Source organism: Nyctereutes procyonoides, unplaced genomic scaffold (genome assembly GCF_905146905.1).
Source record: "Nyctereutes procyonoides isolate TBG_1078 unplaced genomic scaffold, NYPRO_anot_genome, whole genome shotgun sequence".
Classification (NCBI taxonomy): domain Eukaryota; kingdom Metazoa; phylum Chordata; class Mammalia; order Carnivora; family Canidae; genus Nyctereutes; species Nyctereutes procyonoides.
The window spans coordinates 20961765-20982828 of NW_026575048.1; the positions used below are offsets into that span (position 1 = coordinate 20961765).

The 21064-nt window shown below is 50.7% G+C and overlaps 3 protein-coding genes across 8 annotated transcripts; 1 reads left to right on the forward strand and 2 right to left on the reverse strand.

Annotated features, from left to right (window-relative positions):
- The first annotated feature begins 3540 nt into the window (after positions 1–3540).
- ABHD1 (abhydrolase domain containing 1) lies at positions 3541–9663 on the forward strand. 4 transcript variants are annotated; one of them, XM_055327583.1, is made up of 9 exons: positions 3541–4278; positions 7133–7293; positions 7830–8012; positions 8211–8256; positions 8428–8540; positions 8664–8837; positions 8998–9046; positions 9144–9309; positions 9436–9663. In XM_055327583.1, the coding sequence occupies exons 1-9, from the start codon at positions 4093–4095 to the stop codon at positions 9645–9647; spliced, it is 1290 nt and encodes a 429-aa protein (XP_055183558.1). In that variant the 5' UTR covers positions 3541–4092; the 3' UTR covers positions 9648–9663. The 4 variants fall into 4 exon arrangements, with proteins under 4 accessions (XP_055183558.1, XP_055183559.1, XP_055183557.1 ...); XM_055327584.1 differs by having other exon boundaries at positions 4156–7014; XM_055327582.1 differs by having other exon boundaries at positions 4156–7293.
- A 1-nt stretch (position 9664) lies between these two features.
- PREB (prolactin regulatory element binding) lies at positions 9665–13506 on the reverse strand. Of its 3 annotated transcripts, XM_055327580.1 has the most exons (9): positions 13130–13501; positions 12337–12529; positions 11928–12148; positions 11660–11740; positions 11436–11560; positions 11079–11252; positions 10865–10937; positions 10526–10685; positions 9665–10359 (listed from the first exon to the last, which is right to left on the reverse strand). In XM_055327580.1, exons 1-9 carry the CDS (start codon positions 13262–13264, stop codon positions 10265–10267), a joined length of 1257 nt encoding a protein of 418 aa, XP_055183555.1. In that variant the 5' UTR covers positions 13265–13501; the 3' UTR covers positions 9665–10264. The 3 variants fall into 3 exon arrangements, with proteins under 3 accessions (XP_055183555.1, XP_055183554.1, XP_055183556.1); XM_055327579.1 differs by having other exon boundaries at positions 10865–11252; positions 13130–13506; XM_055327581.1 differs by lacking the exon at positions 10526–10685 and having other exon boundaries at positions 13130–13505.
- A 2907-nt stretch (positions 13507–16413) lies between these two features.
- PRR30 (proline rich 30) lies at positions 16414–17712 on the reverse strand. The gene has a single exon (XM_055327630.1). The coding sequence runs from the start codon at positions 17710–17712 to the stop codon at positions 16492–16494; it is 1221 nt and encodes a 406-aa protein (XP_055183605.1). The 3' UTR covers positions 16414–16491.
- Between the last annotated feature and the right edge of the window lie 3352 nt (positions 17713–21064).

Below are 21064 nucleotides of genomic sequence, written 5' to 3' on the forward strand. Positions count from 1 at the left end.
CTAGACACAGAGACCGGCGGGCAGATGGTGACGCTGGTGTGTATGGGAAGCATGTCCAGCGGCGGTGACGCTGCCGGTGCCGCTGCCTGCTGGCCCCCAGATGTGCAGGACAGGACCACGCTAACTCACTGTGATGGTGACTGGGGTGGCTGTGGCTGTCCTATGAGGCACTTGTGACAGTAGGCGTATGGGACCCTGTATCCAGAGCGACAAGATGGCCTTGAGAGGGTATGGCCAGTGTGTGAATGACTGTCTAGGTGTGTGACAGGAGAGGATAACGAGTGGCACACGTGTCAGGGTATCTGGTGGACCTCTTCCTGACTCGTCTGTGATGCTCAAGGCACAGTGGTGACTGCCAGCTTCCAGGGAAGGTGTCATTGTGTGTGGCTGTGACCGCGGGCATCACTGAGAAGTGGCTCCCTATGAGGCACGGTTGGGAAGGGGGCTGGGAAAAGGATCATCTTAAGGGCGATGGTGGCGGTCCTTTGCTAGCAGGGAGTGTAGCTTTGCGGTCAAAATGGAGCTAATCTACTTTTGTTACAATGTGATGTTTTTGTTATGGATGCTTCAGACTACATCCTCACCCACTGGCCCAAGGTCTTAGCTCTTTAAAGGAATAACTTATCTCTCCAGAATCTTCAACTTCTCCCTCTCCATGAGCTCCTTCCCATCAGCATCTATCACAACAAACAGACTTTCATCAAGGTCACCCTGTCTTCCTTCCTATGGTAGACACTGCTGGATTCTGTCTTTTGGAATTATGGTTTCTACTGGTTTCGGCAACACCATTCTTTCTCTCGGCATTTCTTCTTCATTTTTGTTATGTGTCAGAGTTCCTCTGGGCTCTCTTCTCCCTCCTCATCTGCTCACATATTCATCTATTCATGTAGCTTCCATCACTATCTGTTATGGTTGGGATTGAACCCCTCAAAAATTATATGTTGCCATCCTAATCCCCAATACCTCAGAATGTGAAATAGGGTTGTTGCAGGTATAATTAGTGAAAATGAGGCCATGTTGGTCCACTCCACTCCGGTATGACTGGTGTCCGTACACACACACACTGCGAAGATGCAGGCAGAGATTGGAATGAAGCTTCTACATGCCAAGGAATGCCAAAGATCGCCCATAAGCTACGGAAGCTAGAGAAGAGGCATGGAACAGATGCTTCCTCACAGCTGTCAAAAGGAACGGATCTTTCTCAACTCTGGACTTCCAGCCTCCAGAAATGTAAGACAATAAAACTTCTGTTGTTTAAGACAGCCAGCACGTAGTACTTGGTTATGGCAGTACTGCAAACTAATATATCATTTAAATGCTGATGACTACGAAATCTCAAATTCCAATCTCCAAGCTCCAGACCACTTAAGGAATTGACATCCTCTAATTTGTGCCTAGATTTTTTTTTTATTTTTTACTTAGTTATTTATGATAGTCACAGAGAGAGAGAGAGAGAGAGGCAGAGACACAGGCAGAGGGAGAAGCAGGCTCCATGCACCAGGAGCCCGACGTGGGATTCGATCCCGGGTCTCCAGGATCGCACCCTGGGCCAAAGGCAGGCGCCAGACCGCTGCGCCACCCAGGGACCCCCCCCCTGTGCCTAGATTTTAATTTATAAAGGTGACTGAGTGACGACATGGAGAGGCCAATGCCATTGAAAGAAAATTTTAATGTTACAGTTCCCCTAGAAATAAGAGACACAGCTCACTACATAGGATGACAGGGGGAAGCCCAAGGTAGTGGGCAGAAAGGAACAAGGGGGTAGGGGTGGGCGGCACCTTGGTGGCTTAGTGGTTGAGTGTCTGCCTTAGGCTCAAGGCATGATCCTGGGTCCTGGGATCATGTCTCACTTTGGGGTCCCCAAAGGGAGCCTGCTTCTCCCTCTGCCTCTCCTACTGTGTCTCTCATGAATAAATAAATAAAATCATTGCAAAGAAAGAAAGGAACAAGGAGGAAAGGCTTAGGCCACAACCTTTATTAAGTGCGAAAGGTAAGTCAAGGCAAGGTAGACAGTTTAGGATTGGCTAGTTTGAGTCATTCAGGCAGACTTTGGGACATAGGGACTGTTCTAGTTATCTGATACCTGATCTGGGTTGATTTAGGACAGGGGAAATACTGGTTTGTTGAGTGAGAATTAGACAAAGGAGCGGCTCAGAGTATGGGCTCTGGATTGCAAATGAGATGTCAACTTTGGCTGTTAGTTTGGCCCTGCGATTAATGGATGTCAAATAGACAAATACATAATCTAAGAAAACAAATTAGGACACCTACTAGCACGCTAACCTCTATGCAGCTAAGTCAGAACATATCCTCCTCCTCCTCAAACCTTCCGCTTCCCCAGTTCCCTTACCCCAGGAACTGGCACTGCCATGCATCCCTGAGTCATACAGTCAGAAACCTGGGAGGCCTTCACAACTTCTCCTTCTCCTCTGACATCCAACCTACCACCAAGTCCTATCAATCTTGCCTCCTATCTTAAAGATCTTCACTCCTCTTTAGAACTTCCTCTAGTCTAGGCAGCCGTCTGCCATACCAAAGTTCTCTTAAAAGGCCTAACTGGCCTGTTTCCATTCTCATCCTCCTCCAATCCATTCTCCATACTGCCTGAATGATTCTTCTGAAATGCAATTCTGGCCACGTTGCCCACTCTTTCTTAAAACGCTTTGGTGCCTTTCCTCCACTCCTAGTTTAAATTCTAACTTCCTTTATGTAGCTGCTCACAGCCTGATTCTTGACCATCTCATATGCTCCAGACACAACAGATTTCTTTTGGTTCCTTTAAGAAGACTCTTATAGGGATGCCTGGGTGGCTCAGCAGTTGAGCGTCTGCCTTGGGCTCAGGTTGTCATCCTGGGATCCTGGGATCGAGTCCCACATCGGGCTCCTGCATGGAGCCTGCTTCTCCCTCTGCCTGTGTCTCTGCCTCTCTGTGTGTGTCTCTCATGAATAAATAAGTAAAATCTTAAAAAAAAAAAAAAAAGCCTCTTATATCCAGGCTTTTGCTTATGCCGTTTCTGCTCCTGGAACTATTCTCTCCCTACCTCTCCATGGCCTGGGAAACTTCTACTCCTTTTTTTATTTCACCTTAAATGTATCATCATCTAACATCTGGGTACACTTTCTCTGACCCAGGGAGTTTGGGCACCCTCCTCAGTGCTCCCACTGCAGCTGTACTTCCCTTACCTAGCCCCATGCCCTATGGCAGGGATTCGACCCTGACTATTTGTTGGGATCTTCCAGAGAACTCCTGTTTTATTGACACCTAGGCTTCTCTGCCAGACCAACTATGGTGGGTGTGTGTGTGTGAGGCCTGGGCCCTGGGAGTTTTTAAAACTCCAGAGGATTCTAATCTTCAACCGAGTTTGAGAACTACTGCTCTATTCGATTACATATTTGTTTCCACATTCCAGTGATGACAGGGAACAGCATCCCCCAGGTATCCCAAGTGCCTGGTACAAAGTGGGTGATGAGTATACATGTTGTACTTGACAGGGATTATATGGAACAGTGTAGGATGACACTGTGTGAGTGACTCTAACCCGTGTTGATTTTTTTTAAAGATTTTATTTATTTACTAATGAGAGACAGAGAGGCAGGGACATAGAGGGAGAAGCAGGCTCCCTTCGGGCAGCCTGATGCAGGACTTGATCCCAGGACCCCGGGATCACGACCTAAGGTGAAGGCAGTCGCTCAACCACTGAACCACCAGGTGCCCCTGCGTGTGTGACTCTGTGTGGAATGCTGCCCTGTGTGGCTGCGTCCTGTGAGCCAGTGGCTGGGTAGCAGGGGGACCCGAGCAGGTTGCCGCCGAGGCCGCGCGGCGGGGCAGGGCTCGAGAGGGGCGCGGAGGCACCTCCCACCAAGATGGCGGCTGCGGGGGAGGCCGCCAGCCCTGGCAGGGGGCGGCACCGCCGGTGACCGCGAGGCGGAAGCAGGAGGCGCGCGGGCGCGCGACCCGGGCGGCGACGGGCGCGGTGGCCATTTGCAGGTGACTCGGCTCGGCTCGGCGTCCGGCGGGGTCCCGGCAGCGGCCCTCGCCACGCCCGCCGCGGCGGTGGGCGGGGCCCGGACCAGGCCCGCACAGGCGGCCCAATGGCGTGTGACCCGCGGGGCCAGGCGCTGGGGCCAGTCAGGAACTTGGGAGTCGGAACCCAGCCACCCAGGATGCCGAGCTCCTTCCAGAGCCCTCCGAATGTCACCTGGACAGAGCCCTTCTCTCTGCTTTTAGTCCTTGGCGCCACCCTCTACTTGGGCTATTACTGGAGATGTGTGCCCCAGGTGGGTGCGGGTTCAGAGCTCTGGCCGGCGGGTTTAGGATGCTCCGGGCTGGTGACTTCAGCTGGTGACTGGTCCTTGCTCGAGCCCTTTGTGGGAGGCAGCACGATTGGGCGTCCTGCAGCAGGTTTAATTTGATGCCCCTATTCCACCACCAGCCCTGCCGCGTGCTCCAGCAGGGTTCTGCTTTGCTATGATCATCTAACGGAGAGTCGGTTCTTGCCTGCCTAGATTCTCTGCATCCCATATGCTCCCCGTGCCAGTTGGGCCTTTCAGGCATGGGAGGGCTGTTGGTCCCTAGGATGTGGGACCAAACATTTGGGGAAGGGCTGGTGGAAGGCATCCTGAGGTGTCAGGGAGAGGCTTTCCTCTTCTAAGAAGGCAGTCTAGCCCAGTTTCTCACTAGCTTCACTGAATAAAGGAACCAGGGACCTGTGTGGTTCTGGGTAACTCCCACCATCCCATCGGCTTAGTAGGGTCTTGCTTCTCTTAAAGGCTGGTGGAGGTTCTCTGCCCAGCTCAGGACTAATGGAAAACCCTGTTGGTCGTTCTGCCCTGTTTTAATTTCTAGGCTCTCCATGTAAATACCGCACAATGGGAAAGTCTGAAGAGGTTGATTTTGATGACCTTGGGAAATTTTCTCTGAAATTTAGATAAAATACATAATTTACATATCCAGAAAAATCTACATCTCTTAACCTTCATTAGACTGTTCTAGATAACTGAGTTCAATAGAAAACCTATTGATCCAAACCCTTAAAAAAAAACCTATGGGGAATTTAAATGTTACCTAGACTTTTCTCTATTTTCAGAGCTTTCTACATTCACATTAAGTTGGCCTTACTGAAACAAAAGATCCAAACCTCATAGTACCCTATAAATCTTACCTTCTATGCCTGATTTTGAAAGTTGGTCATTTCAGATCAGAGCTGTACTTAACTAAACATTTTCCTTTGCTTGCAACCAGCCACAAAGAAGTCAAGTATGCCCTTTCTTTATACTCCAAACCCTTCCTTGACTTCCAAAATTATGGTTAAAATGCAGGAAAAGTGCATTCTGAAAGTCCTGAGGAGTTTGGATTGTCCAAAATGGTAATGGACTAGTATGGATTCATCTAGAAAGACCAGTGGCATATTACTAATTCTCAAGAAGGAGTCAAGAAACTCCTTACTAGAGCTAAAATGAAATTAATCTGTGACCTAATTTGTTCTACACTGCTAAACTGTTTGATCAAGGATTCCATAAACTGATAACAACTCAAAATCCTGGCAATATAGTACAGTGACAGAGTACAAGCTACAGTCAGACCTGGGTTTGAATCCCACCTCTGCCACTTGACACCTCTTGCTGTCTTCGGCAAGCTTCATGACCTTGATAACTTATTCAATATTCAAACCTGTTCCCACAGGGGTTCTCATGATCTATGTCAAAAAGCTGTTGTGAAACAAAATCACAGGGGTAGCCCTGGTGGCGCAGCGGTTTAGCGCTGCCTGCAGCCCAGGGCGTGATCCTGGAGACCCTGGATCGAGTCCCATGTCAGGTTCTGTGCATGGAGCCTGCTTCTCCCTCTGCCTGTGTCTCTGCCTCTCTCTCTCTGTCTCTATGAATAAATAAATATTTTTTAAAAAAAGAAAGAAAATCACAGGATATAATCATGTAAAGTGCTTAGCACAATGCTTGAAACATGAGCCCTCAACATATTTTACCTACTAATATTGATGGTAACACCGTAATTGGGAATTCTGCTCTGCCTCTTGCTGTGTGACTTTGGACAAACAACTTAATCTGAGCCATAGTTTCTTCATTTATAAAATATCCTATTTCATAAGGCTGGGTTAAACCTCGTACCTGCACACAGCACACAATGAATCACAAGCCTCATCATTCCAGGGCTTAAGGAGCAGGGTATGAGTCACATCTTACAACAGTTGCACTACCAACTTAGCCTCTCTAGTTCATAATTTACCTAGCCTTTTTTGAGTACTGAGACTGCAGAAGATATAGGAATCTGGTAGCCAGGTTCCTTAGGACCTGCAACAGAAATGCAATTTCTATTTCTTGAGCCTGAGGCCTTTTAGCTTTCTACAGCATACCCCTCTTTCATAAACCTGTGTGGCTGGGCCCTCTCATTCACTTGTGCATCCAGAAGAACCAAGCAGAGGGGCTGAAAGTCAGGGCCAACCCCCCACTGACACGTCTGTCCCTGCCATTCTATCTCTGCCACCTTCCCTTTGGCTGGCATGAAAGAAAAATCTGTTCCCATTGGGACTCTTCCTCCTTTGGAATATGCTCTAACAGGGGTCCCATGAATAAGAAAATGAGGACCTGTGGTAGAGGACCTTCAGCAGTGAGCGTGTGATAGGGAATGAGAATATGTGGCAACATGTGGTGCTAAAACCAGGAGCCAGCATGGCCACAGCTAGTCTTAGGAAAATGCCAGTGTGGATCATTGAATTGCAGGGCAAAAGTCACAGAATGAATGGGAGGGCTATACTTCTTCAACCTTTGACCAGGATGCCAACCCTTTCTACTTGGGAGTCAGCTGGTAGCTGCTCTTTCCAATTATCTCCTCTTTCCAAAATGGGTTTAGGGCATGGATAGGCTGAGCAGGAGTCGGCACTGGTCAGCTGCTACTGAGTCTGTTCAGAGTCAGGCTGGGGAGGTAGCACTCCAAACTGTTGTTCCTCAGGGCTCTAGCTGGACTACATTCACAGAAGTGACCTGGCCATTCCGACCAAGGTTTGCTAGATTTCTTACCACCAGAGGCTGGCCTCCAGAGAGGGGTCACTCTGGTATCGGGTGCCTCACTGGCCGTGCAAACACCAGAGGAATGAGGCTGACTGTGTTGTGGTTGCAGAAGCCTCAGCTGGTGACTGGGTCCTGGTTTCTGGCCTTCCTGGAGCAACACTGTCCAGTCACTCTGGAGATGTTCTACCCTACGCTGTGGTGTTTTGAGGGGCGGCTACAAACCATCTTCCGAGTCTTAGTGCAGCCTCAGCCTCCAGTCGCTTACTGGAGGTAAGAAGGGACTGGGGGATAAACAGGAGGCTGCAACTACAGGGGAATCCTGTGTATCTCTTTTAAATTGAAGGTAATCTTTGCCCCATCTATCCTGGTGTTTTGGGAATAACAATGAGAATGGCTGTATGAAAGGGCTATTTAATTGCTCAACCATGAGGTAATATTTAATCTTTTATGTCCCTTATACTTTGTTATGGTCTTTTAATTTTTTATTTACTTAGAGAAAGCACAAGCATGGGAAGGGGCAGAGGGAGAAGCAGGCTCCCTGCTCAGCAGGCTTGGGGCTCGACCTGGGGCTTGGGGCTCAATCCCAGGACCCTGGGATCATGACTTGACCCAAAGGCAGACATTTAACCGATTTGAGTCACCCAGGTGCCCCACATTTCGTTATGGTCTTAATGTCTTGCATAATGTATAACCTCAAACGATGCCAGTGGGAAGGTCTGGGAGTCGTGGGGGAAGAGAAGTAAACTTTCTGAAGTACATAGTGTCCCTAATAGTATCTTTGTGTGCCCTTTTCTCCAAAACCACAGTGAAGTCCTCCAAACCCCAGATGGAGGCCAGTTCCTGGTAGACTGGGCTTGCCAGCACGACAGGAGTCAGGGCCCTGACCCTACTACCCAGCCCATTGTATTACTGCTTCCTGGTATCACAGGCAGTAGCCAGGACTCCTATATCCTGCAACTAGTTAACCAAACTCTGAGGGATGGCTATAGGTAAGAAGGGGCCAAATCCAGAGGAAGTGGGTGGTGTCTGAGAACTTGTAATGGGGAGGTCAATGAAGACCCTGATACCTGTGGGGAGAAGGCACTCTATGAAGGGCACCTTCCGACTGGGGTCTTTCTGAAGGCTACCAGAAAGGGAGCGGGATTTCTAGGGAGGGTTTCGCTGAGATGTACCTGTGTGTGCCACAGAGCTGTTGTATTTAATAATCGGGGCTGCCGTGGGGAAGAACTGCTGGTGAGTACCCTCCTTCCTAATCACAGCTCTTCACCCCACTCCCTTAGGAGATCCTTGGTCCTGGGGCTCTACCTACCTTTCTTCCATGTCCCTTCCATCACTTGAACCCTTCCATCTTTCTGCCTTCTGGCCAGGGCCCCCCTCCCTACCCAATGATCTGGTTTGCCTCAGACCCACAGGGCCTTTTCTGCTGGCAATACTGAAGATCTGGAGATAGTTGTGAAACACATAAAGCACCACTACCCCCGAGCTCCACTGTTGGCTGTGGGCATCTCTCTTGGAGGGTAAAGTTTGCCTGGGCTTGACCTGAAGGCCCAGTCTTGTTTCCTCCTCCATGTCCTCTTCCCTCTCCTCTGTCCCCACTCACTAATGCAAACCCCTTTCATGGCCCCTGGTCCATCCTTCAGGATACTAGTGCTGAATCACCTGGCACAAACAGGGCAGGCTTCTGGGCTAGTGGCGGCACTGACTCTATCTGCATGCTGGGATTCCTCTGAGACCACTCGCTCCCTGGAGACCCCACTCTACTCACTGCTCTTCAATCAGCGCCTCACTACTGAGCTCTGCCACATTGTGAACCGGTAGGGTTTGGCAAGTGGGAAGAGGCAGCAGACAGGGTGGGATGGCAGACATACCAGGTTCTCCCAATGCTCAGGTCAGTTCTCTATCTGGGCTTGCTCACTCATGAGATAAGACAGGGTCAGGTCCAGGAGAGTCAAACCTCTATGAACTCTTTTGCAGAAATAGAAAGGTGATGGAAAAGGTGGTAAACGTAGACTTCGTGCTACAGGTATAGTCTTTTAACCACTACCCCATGCCCAAAAATGTTCAAGATCTTCTTACTGCCTATCCTCATCCTAGCCTACCCCACTCTCTACCACGGGCAGGCCCGCACAATCCGCCAGTTCGATGAGCGCTACACAACTGTGGCCTTTGGATATCAAGACTGTGTTACCTACTACCAAACAGCAAGCCCAAGAACCAAGGTAGATGCCATCCAGACACCTGTGCTCTGTCTCAATGCAGCTGATGACCCCTTCTCCCCAGTCCATGGTGAGCACCCTGAATCTGGATGCTTTATAGGCCCTGGGGAAAACGGGCCATGAGGTACAAGTGGAGAGAGCCTGGGCTCTCAGGAAAGGTCAGGGTTCCTGACCTCCTCTCCAACCTCTCCCCAAGCCCTTCCACTACAGGCTGCCCAACACTCTCCCCATGTCGCACTGCTTATCACAGCCCGGGGTGGCCACACTGGCTTCCTGGAAGGGCTGTTCCCCTGGCAGCACTGCTACATGAACCGTCTCTTGCATCAGTATGCCAAAGCCATCTTCCAGCATCCAGTGGAGCTGCTCAAACTCAGGGATCTCTCATGCTCTGAAGGAGGCAAGAGCTAACAGGAGTACCAATGGGGTCTTAATTCCGTCTTCACTTATTTATTAAATATCAACTTTTCCTGAAGAATGGGCTGAGGTTCATTTTCCCTTTCCTCAAAGCTAGAGTAGACCATCCAGGAACTTCTCGTATATGTAAGCCTAGCTGGTTCAGAGTTACCAGCTGGACCCAGAGATTATTGCTTGAGTCTTCCTTTTGCTCCTTCCTTCCCAGATTGCAAGTCCTAGGCCAGGGCTTGCCCCAGCAAACACCAGGGGCTCATGTAAAGAACAAGTGATGGACAGCAGTACCTCTGGGTTCTTGCGCATCTTCACATGTTTCTGGAGAAAGGACAAGCTCTGGAGCCTCTGTTAGAGGGAAGGATGCAGGGAGTGTGGTCTGGGCTTCAGATACCACTGTCCTGGGTCGATACATGGATGAAGAATGAATGGTTCCCAGGATTCAGAGTCACACAGGACCATAGCCAAGTTTTCACTGGGCAGGGCAGGCAGTACCCATCTGTATCATCAGAAGCAACCCCAACTGGGGACCCAGGTGGAGTAAGCAATGGGGTCCAGACCTCCACTCTGGTCTAGAAGGTGGCAGTGTCCAGGCTTCTGATTCCCTAGGAGCAGAAAGGCTAAAGAAAACCTGGAAAGACACTCTGAAGCAGCAGGATGGTCATAACAATAAGCCCGACACAGAGCAGGAGCAGCAACCACACAGGAACACTCCCTGCAGGAGGATAAGGAAAGAAGTCAGCAAGTAAAGGGGCTTAACAACCCTAAGAACAGGACCACTCAAGAAGGGGGCAGATGGCTGCAAACAAGCAGCCCATTCTCCAGGAGCAAGTTTTGCTGCAGTTAGAGGTGGGGTGGTGCCCCCCACTCCAAAGACTCACTCCGTGAGGGCAGCAGATGCAGTTGGCAACGACTATCCACAGCTACAGAGAACAGGGCAGTTTCATGGAACCCAAGGAGCTCGGGACCACGACCCTTCTCAGGTAGAAAGGCCACATCCGTCACGACAATGCCATGAGCTTCCCTCATATAGTAGAGGCGCTGGAGACAGAAGAACTAATGAGGGAAGGCCCAGCTGGAAACATTCCTTCTGGAAAACATGCTCCCTATCCTCAGATGGCTTTCCCTCTGAGTTGGGTCTCCTTCCTGCTTAGATTGAAGCAGGCCTACAGTCCCCACCCCAAAGAGCCCTCAAGGCCATGACCACCTCTACCCATTACCTGGAGAGAGAAAGCTATGTAGATGGCAACAGAGCCGGTGACTGTGCCCAGGCCTAGGAAGGTGCCTGATTCACTGCAACAAACAATAAAGTGTTCACTGTTCTGGAGGCCTGTGCGGCAACATTCATGAAGAGTGGTCTTCAGAGCCTCAGACCAGACAACTTCCCGAGCTCCCCCAGGCACCCCGCAACCGGTCAAGCCACCACTGTCACACCTGACACTAAGGCAGGAGATGACTTCATGACCACAGGACTTGGTGCGAAGGGGCAAGAAGGTGGAGCCATCCCAGGCTGTGAGGTAGCAGGGTGGGGGCTGGCGCAGACGCTTGTGGGGAATCTGTACCGTGAAGAGTCGCAGCCTGGTAGGTTGGTCTGGAACGTGCCCAAACCTGGGGGCCGGGGGAGAAGCTGTTCAGCTCCCAGGGCCAGCCCAGCCCTTCCCAGAGGTTTGTGCCCTCCTGTCCCCTGCCAAGCCATCAAGGCCAATCCTTCCCAGCTTCCCCCCAGTCTTTTTCCACTCCAACACCACATCTAAGCTGTGCCTCTTTTAGCTACCCTCTGGGGTCTCACACCTGCAGGCCTGGTAGCGGTAAGGCGTGTTAGAAAAGGTGGGTCCATTCTCTTGCCAGTGCAGCTGTGTCACCAGCTGATCCTTCTGCCACACGGAGGCCTTAAGGTCCCAGCCCACAGTTACCAACTAGTCAGGAATCAAGATTCCAAGGATGGACAGTTAGGGGATCCACTTATGGGACAAGCAGCATAATCCCCTACTTTCTCCACCTTCTCACTTCCTCACCTTGCCATCAGGCCCCAAAGCCAGGTCCTCAATCTCTCCTTCGTGGGCTCTGAACTCCAGAACTTTCTCTAGGCTGGGTACCTGCAGCCAAACCATCACCATGGTTACACCAGGTATCTGGTAAGAGTGCAAGCATCCCCCACCCCTCCTTTTTTCTGCCACTCAGTGTAGGCTTTGCTCACATTGTTTCCCAGAACCCATGTTCAGTTTCTCACAATTCTGGCCTTGCTGGTACCAACCAATGATTCCCTAATCCCCGAAACCACACCTTCCAGATACGAACGTAGCCATCTGTTCCTCCAGTGGCAAGCAGTGTGTTATCGTGGTTGAAGCATACAACTTTCTGAAACGGATCAGGGCTGAAGTCTGTCTGCACGGCTTTCAAATTCTCTACGCTCAGCTCTATCCCCTCCTGGTGGGTTTCAGCTCCAGGCTTCTTCTCTACTGGGGCAGCCCCCTTCCTCTGTCGAGGCCCCTGCTCCTTGGAACCTGCAATAAAAAGAGCCTGCCAGGTTCCAGGCTCCTATAGTAAGTAGTACCGACCCCTTCCCTAGTAGTGAACATCCAGCTTCTTGCCTGCTACCATAACCCACTTCCAGCCCCACTTTTTTAGAAACCAAAGTAAATGACCTTATGCATTCAATCCTTTCCCCAAAGCTAATGAGGGAGCTTCTCACCTGCCTTCTCTACCTTGGTTTTGCCCTTCTGCTGATGGGTCTGGAAGCGCAGGAGCTGACAGTGGGCATCCTGCCCTGCAGCAAGGATGTTACCAGCCAGAGCCAAGTTCATGGTAGCCCGTGTCTCTGTGTCATGGGAGTGTAGCAAGGAGGCACTAAGGCGCCCATTAATCTGCTCTAGCTGTAGAAAGTGCTGTGGAAGAGGGAACCAGGATGAACAAAGTTCAGGGCTGCCCAGAGAGCACCTCAAGTTTGCCAAGGGCGAGCTTACATCCTATAGTCTAAAGCCCTACCCCTTTGGTTACCGCACTTTCTACTTTAAAAAATTTTTCCAGCCTGCTTGCTTCTTTCCCTTTTTTTCTTTCAAACCGCACGAATTTGTACAGCAGGCAGGGTGGGGATTAATACCTCCAGTTTACAAAACAATAGAGTGACCCTCAGAGGAGTGAGGAAACCTAGCCTAAAGGCAAAAGGCAGCACTCTTGCCGCTGCTGGAGAGCAGCGGGACAAGTCTTTGCGGTCTCCCCAGAGAAGATCAGGAGATGGCCCCTGGAGCTGCTCCTGAGGTTCAGGTGAACCCTAAGTTCCTGCTTAAGCGGCGCTGTGTACTGTTTTTAGTCTAGCTTTGGAGTTTCTGGTAAGTTCTCAGCTGAAATTCGCGCTGAGGCGCCGGAAAATCCCGGGCTTCCCACCGGGGAGGGACAAGGTCTGAAGCTCGAGGCGCGGCCACCCCCGAGACCACCTACCACCATCGCCCATGGCGTGACCCGCCCCCGTGACCCTGAGCTCTCACCACGCCATTCTTTATGCCCGTCTTGGCAGCGCCTCCTCCTCCTGCAGCAATGAGCAGCCCCGTGCTGGGGTCGACCTGAAGCGCGTACAACGGGAACGGGGCCCGGTACAGCTCTGGCGCCCGGCGCCGGCCCATCCTGATCGCCACGCGCTTCACTCTAAGCACCGCGGCACCAGGGACATGCCGCGCCCGGCTTTCGACCACTGTCCCGGCCGCTACTTAACCTGGTCCCGTGGCCGCCAGGAGGATCCCCAGCTCCTCTCCCACACCCCTCGGAGTTGCCAAAACTCCAACCCAGAGACTTGCCAAAACGACACTCAGGGATCGGTATCTCCGCCCCCCCCACCAACCAGTTCAGGCTGTCGCGCAGTGCGCACGCGCGCCTAGCCCGCGCTCTCCGTGCGCAGGCGCAGGGCCGCCAATACGCGTCAGCACTAGCGGGCCGCTGTTGCAGCCCCCGCCCCAGGATTCCGTCCCCCTTGTGACGTCACCCCCGCCATGTTTGCGCGGGGAGGGGCGGCTTACCCCGCCTCCAAGGGGGCGGGGCTTGGGCCTTCCGCGGGAGGCGAAGGAAGGGAGCTAATGAAAACGAAGGGAGGCTGATGAACCTTTAATGAAGAAATCCGTGGGGGCTCTTGGCTGGCTCATTTGGTAGAGCATGTCACTCTTGAGCTCAGGATTAGAGATTTGAGCCTCAGGTTGGATATAGAGATGACTTAAAAATAAAAATCTTAAAAAAAAATCCTTGGTTAAGGGCTGCGACACACCTTGGAAATCCAACATTTAGGAACATGAACTGTGTCTTTTCCCTTTTATTGGAGGCAGTGTGGACTTTAAAACTGGCTTCAAATCCTCAATCCACTGATTGCTAGTTTGAGGAGGCCTCTACATAGCAAAACATCTATGGTCTGTGGTTGGCAGATGTGAGAATTGGCCAGTCTTGCAGCTCTGCACACTGCCCTTGCACTCAGGGGTTTGGGAGTGGAGGCTGCTCCCTGCCGACACCCTCAGAGGGAGGCAGCTTGGCTCCCAGGCAGGGCAAGTGTCTTTTCTGCCTGGCATTCCCACTTTCCTGAGGGAAACCCTTGGGTTTCTGATCTTCAACATGAAGACTCTTAAAGTTTCTCTGCAAGTGTACTCTAGGAATGTCCATTCCTTCAAGGAGACCCCTCCTGCTGCATCCCCGGCTGCCTGAGTCAGCATGCTTATTAACCTAAAGTGCACGGGAGGAAGGGGCCCAGTGGCTTCATCTTTGGGGATGCCATCATCTGTCCTACCAAACTGAATCAACTGTGTGAAGGGCCTCACAGAGCCCTCGGCACAGCTCAGGTGCTCAGGCCTTATGGATCCCACACCCTCCTCAGATATGTGGCACCTACTGTCCTGGCCACTCTGTTTCCTTTGACTCTCCCCCTCCCCTTGCTTAGTTGTGGCCTATTGTGGGTTCAGCTACCCACTGAACCAGTGTCTGCTCAGCAGGACACTATGTTGTTGTAGGATTTCTTCCTGTTCTTGATCACACCACTTAAGAAGAATGAAGAGTGGTGGGCAGCAAAGTTTATTGAGCAATAGTACAGAGCTCCCAAAGAAGGAGGGGACCCGAGAGGGTTGCCATTTTGGTGTTTAAATCTAGGGGTTTTTAAAGGCTCTTTGGTGTGGACTGTTTTTTTTAATATATTTTTTTAAATTTTTATTTATTTATGATAGTCACACACAGAGAGAGAGATAGAGAGAGAGAGAGGCAGAGACACAGGCAGAGAGAGAAGCAGGCTCCATGCACCGGGAGCCCAACGTGGGATTCGATCCCGGGTCTCCAGGATCGTGCCCTGGGCCAAAGGCAGGCGCTAAACCGCTGCAACACCCAGGGATCCCGGTGTGGGCTGTTTTAATCTGATTAACCTTTCAAGTGCCTGTCACCCAATAAGTTTTTTTTGTCTACACTGTCCTCAACCTATCAGGTCGTTGTTCACATGTGAAAGGATGGAGGGCTCCTTCCAGGGTAGTGTTTTGTAGTAGCTTCAGGGATCAAGAGGGCAGGGCCACCACTGCCCTAAGGCATGCTGGCCAGCCACAGGCCACTAGATCAAGCTCTTTGCTTAAATAATCCACTGGCTGTTGAGCTGGCTACAGGCCTGAGTTAGGACACCCACAGCCATCAGCTTCTTTCCTGTCACATACAAACTGTAAGTCGCCAGTAGAAAGACTTAAAGCTGGGGCCCTGAGTAAAGCCTAGAATAACAGGATGAGGTCTTTTTCCTTTTCAACCCTTAAAAACCTCTTAGGACAGGGGCTCCCTTTCCTCTGCCTACCTTCCTTCTGACTATCCTCCATCAATGTGAGAAACAAAGGCAAAAGAAAAAAATTAAATTTCATTATAACTTACAGCCTATTGAAAAGTCCTTGAGACAGGCTGGGTAACCTTTCTTCTTCAGGGAACTCAACTGCCTCAATGTTAATACTTTGCTAGAGGCAAAAGGCAACTTTAGTTTAACATAATCCCAACTTCTAGGATCCTGGAAGTCTTTAACATATAAAAATTCCTTTGGAAAAGTCCTTTATCTCTACCCCGCAAGATATATGTTAGCAATCATCCTCCAAGCATATGGCCCACTAAGAGATATCTTTTTTTTTTAAGATTTTATTTATTTATTCATGAAAGAGAGAGAGAAAGAGTCAGAGACACAGGCAGAGGGAGAAGCAGGCTCCATGCCGGGAGCCTGACATGGGATTCGATCCCGGGTCTCCAGGATCACGCCCTGGGCCAAAGGCAGGCGCCAAACCACTGAGCCACCCAGGGATCCCTACTAAGAGATATCTGAAGGGTCTCATGACTAACGTTTTATTAGACAATAATAAACGAACTTTTCCTAACAATAGCTGGCCCCCTCAAGGTCCTGGAAACTTTGCTTCCAAAATTCCTTAGAAACTTATAGTATCCCTAACTCCATCCCAACTTACATAATCAGTCGCCCCTTACAACCCCAACACAGCACTTAAGGCCCATGGGTCCTGCCTCTGTGCTTTAATAAAACCACCTTTTTGCGCCAAAGATGTCTCAAGAATTCTTTCTTGACTGTTCACTCCAAACCCCAAATTTCCACATCAGGCACTAACTCGAGTTTTACAGGGTCAGGCTTTATTGATACAATGAAGGCTGAATGGGGTTTCAGGGATCCTTCATCCTCTTCAGCCAGGAGAGAGCAGACTCCATAAGGGGCTCCCAGGGTTCAAGGCTGGAGAACACACCTGACCTCCTGCCAGCCAGCCCTTCAGGGTGTCTCGAGGGCTCCCTGAGATCTTGGGCCGGGTAGGGGCAGCAGGGTTCAGAGGAGGTGCTCCAGGTAGCCTCCTAGGCTCTGGAACTAGGGTGGTGACTTTTGGAGAATGGGTTCTGGAGAGGCAGGCCTCTTGGGGGCAGAGGAAGGCCTGCGCTTCAGGGAGACAATGGCCTGTTTGGGTGCCTGAGGTAGAGTCCCTGAAAAGCATGTAGAGTTTGGAAATCGAGGGCCTGTAGATCTGAGGCTCTCGGTCTGGGACTGTGTGCCAGGGGCTGGATCTGCCCGTGCCCGAGCCCGAGCCACTGGTGCTTGAGCTGCTGGAGCCTGGGATGCCCGAGTTTGATATCCATGGGCCTGAGTGGCCTCGCCCTGAGGCCTTGCTTCCTCTGGCCTTCTTTCTGGCAACAGATGCAAGGCCCTGGCCTGGCCCCGAGACAGGCGGAGGCCAAAACCAATGCCTATGCGGAGTGGTCCGGATTCCTGGCCCTGTGCACAGGGCAGTAGCTGGGGAAAGGCAAGCAGCCGGGGTCCAGTCCTGTACCTCGGGATGGGGCAAGAAGGGCTGCGGGGCTTGAGACACACCAGGCATATAGGATATTCTACAACTGGGGCCTGGCCAGTTTTGCCTAGCCACAGGCGCTGCAGAAGCAGTAGCTGCAGGTCGTGTGCAATGCGGCGGTGCCCCAGATGGACCACCAGGGCCTGGGCCAGGGCCCCTGGGTCCCTGAACTCTGCAGGGTCCCTCTCGCTTGCTACACATTCCCCCACTGCCCCAGGGGGCCCGGTGTCCCCGTACTGATGCCAGGGCCATGTCTGCCTATTCAAGTGGACCCCACCAGAAGGTAGGCTGGGGGTCCGGGAAGTGACAGAGGAGCTAGGGTAGTCTCCTGAGTGGGAAGCCGACTGGCAATGAGACTGGGGAAGAGAGGTGTTCCACAGCTGAGAGGGGGAGGAGGAATGAGTGAGAGCAGGGGAGGGATATAGCTGGTGGGAGGCAGAGGAAGAGGGTGGGAAGGAGAGAGAGAGGTAATTCTGATGAAAGAAACTGGGGGAGCTTGGGAGAGAGGAAGAGTAAGGGTGTAGGATAAAGTCAGAATTGGAGTCAGAAGAATAGAAATGGGAGCCAGGAGAGTGGGACTGTGGGGGAGGGGAGTAAGGGGGGTGGGAGGGAGAGGGTGGTGGCTGGGGAGACAGAGGTTGTAGGTTGCTGGGTGGTGAGTCCACAAGAGGCGAGGGGCGCAGAGGAGGGTGCCCAGGGGATACTGTGTTCTGTAGCAGCACCTGGTCCTTGTTTTGAGGCAACATTGCCTTGAATTCAGAAGGGATTGGGGCCTCAAGACCAGAGACGAGTGACCTGGCAGAAACAGGACCAGTATCTCTGAGGCCAGACCTGGTTAAGAAATCAGGGCCTCCAGTGCACAAGTGTGGCTGCAGCCTAGTGTTGGTGCGGCTGTTGGTGGCAGGACAAGGAGACCCCCCAATCCCGCAGCACTAGGCTTTCTGAGGGTTTGGGCAGCAGCTTGGGTCTAAACTTGGCCTCTCACTTTGCAGTCAGCCATTGATGAGGGATGTATAGGGATGGAGAATCAGAGCTGCCTCTTGGGTGCTGAGGGACAGTGACAACTATCTGGGTGGGCTAAGGGAGGAAGACGCAGCCCGTAGACCTGGAGAGAAAGAAACAGAATCTAAGATATTGGGAGAATTGGTCCACTTCTGGCTCTGAAGACTAGTTTACCAAGACCCTCAATCTGTGTCACCTTTGGGGTCAGAAGAGCTGGTAAAATGCTCCAGAGAAAGTGAGACCTGAGGGGGAGAAGGGTGGAGGTGGGGAGGTAGAACGGAGTTGGAGGAGGGGCTTGAGGATGGCCGCTGAAATGGGACCAGAAATTGGGGCTGTTCTGGGGCTGTGAGCTCTTACCAGTGAGGGTTCTTCTGGGCTGAGTTTCACAAGGCACTTCAGCAATGAGGAACCTGGGAGAGAGAGGAACAGTCACCAAACGGTGGATACACCCGCTCTGTCCCCAGTATCTGTCACCCTAAACTCATGCTGACCTAGATTTCTGTCTGAGCCTTGCCCTTGATGCTCCTTCAGCCAGGAGGAGGTCTTCTGTTACAGACTTTTGCTCTCTTAAACCTAAATCAGGGATTCTGCAAGCATCCTGATTTCCTGCCACTCTGGTTTCCCTGACTCCTCATCACCCCTAATGCTGCCGACGTCCTCTGGCTCAGGCTGGCCCTCAGCACACCCAGCAGCAGCAGTGGGGTCAGTTGGTGAAAGTTTCCAGAAGACTGGACTTTGTCTAAGGGGTGGCGTTGCCGCCCCCCTGGGGAGCTATGAACTCCATTCTCTGGGGTTAGCTCTCCCTGGCACCTGGTGCCTATGTCACAAAGGTTAGGTGCTGACATCATACACTGCTCCTTTAGGCTCTAGGACCTTCTTTCAGAGATTGTTCAAAGGATGGCCTTTAACAAAATTAAAGCAGACAGGGACCCCTGAGTGGCTCAGTGGTTGAGCGTCTGCCTTTGGCTCAGGGTGTGATCCCAGGTCCGGGAATCGAGTCCCACATCTGACTCCCTGTGAGGATCCTGCTTCTCCCTCTATCTTTGTCTCTGCCTTTCTCTCTCTGTGTGTGTCTCTCATGAAAAAATAAATAAAATCTTAAAAAAGATTAAAGTAGACAAAATTCTTTGGAATCCTCAGTCTCCCTGTCAGGCCCTAACCTTCCCCTTCCTCTTTGCACATATACTTTACAGTTTCCACCACCTCATATCATAGAGCCTCTCTCGGCTGGGCTCTCCCTTCAAAGTCCTGTTTTCTTTCTTTTTTTTTTAAGATTTTATTTATTTATTCATGAGAGATGGGGGGGGGAGAGAGAGAGAGAGAGAGAGAGAGAGAGAGAGGCAGAGACACGGGCAGAGGAAGAAGCAGGCTCCATGCAGGGAGCCCGACGTGGGATTCGATCCCTAGTCTCCAGGATCACGCCCTGGGCTGAAGTCAATGCTAAACCGCTGAGCCACCGGGGCTGTCCAAAGTCCTGTTTTCTTTTGCTTTCTGGGCAATGGCTTGTGCTCTATAGTGTTTCCCTCCTTGGAATATATGTTTTATTAAGTAATTTCTTAATGGCCTTAGTGAGATATAATTTACATACGATACAATCCATCCATTTAAAGTGTGCAATTCACTGTTTTTCTAGTTTATTCACAGATTGTGCAATTATCACTTAAATCTAAGTATGCTCTTCTATTTGATGTAGTCTATACCTGAATAGATAAATGATAGTTATAGATATATCCTATTGGTGTCTTTCCAAAAAAATATGTTTCATTTATAGTTGTGTATATTTATGTACAGCGATAGATAGGCAGATAGAGATTTATTATAAGAAATTGGGGATCCCTGGGTGGCGCAGCAGTTTAGCGCCTGCCTTTGGCCCAGGGCGCGATCCTGGAGACCCGGGATCGAATCCCACGTTGGGCTCCCGATGCATGGAGCCTGCTTCTCCCTCTGCCTGTGTCTCTGCCTCTCTCTCTCTCTCTCTCTCTGTGACTATCATAAATAAATTAAAAAAAAAAGAAATTGGCTCCTATATATCTATGAAGGCTGAGACGTCCAAAGGTCTGTAGTCAGCAAGCTAGATACCAGGAGAGCTGATGGTATAGTTACAGCCCCAGTCCAAAGGCCTGAGAACCAGGAGAGCTGATGGTGTCAGTTCCAGGATCTGAGTCCAAAGGCAAAAGAAAGCTGATGCCTCAGCTTGAAGATAATCAGGCAGAGAGAGTGAATTCTCTCTTATTCTGCCTTTTTTTGTTGTTGTTATTGTTGTTCTACTCAGGCCTTCAATGATTGAATGAGGCTCACCCACATTAGGGAGACGAGTTGCTTCACTCAGTTTACCAATTCAAACATTAATCTCATCCAGAAACACCCTCACAGACACACCCAAAATAATGGTTAACTAAATATATGGGCATCTCATGGCCCAGTCAAGTTAATACATAAAATTAACCATCACGGGACGCTTGGGTGGCTCAGCGGTTGAGTGTCTGCCTTTGGCTCAGGGCATGGTCCTGGAGTTCCGGGATCGAGTCCCACATCGGGCTCCCTGCGAGGAGCCTGCTTCTCCCTCTGCCTGTGTCTCTGTTTTCTCTCTGTGTCTCTCATGAATAAATTAAAAAAAAATTAACCATCACATCATGTAACTGAAAGATGAGCCCCTACCAAGGGGCTACAATGCCTATATTGAAGGAGGCTTTGCCCATATCATTATTCCTATCTTTTTTTTCTTTCAGGTGCCTGGAGGTTTTTTCAGTCCAGGGTAAGTCATAATAAATTTAGGAATGAGTAAGAGTCGTGGCTTGTATCAAGTGAGAGGAGGACCCTTATGAAAAGGTGAGTGGTGGGAAAGGAAAATCAGCAAAATCTCAGACGCATCAGTTTTAGGGAGGAGGAAACAGGTAAGTTGAGAGCCAGCCTTAGGGACTAAGGAGCTTCCTGGAACATGCTCTTTTAGTGCTAAAACCAAGACAGTTCTGGATAAACTGGGATAATTGGTCACCCTAGAACCTGGGTCCTCTTGGAAAATATTCATGGTCCCCTAGGGGTCTGAGGACCCCAATTTGAAGATTGCTGTTCAAACAAAAAATTTCTATAAGAACT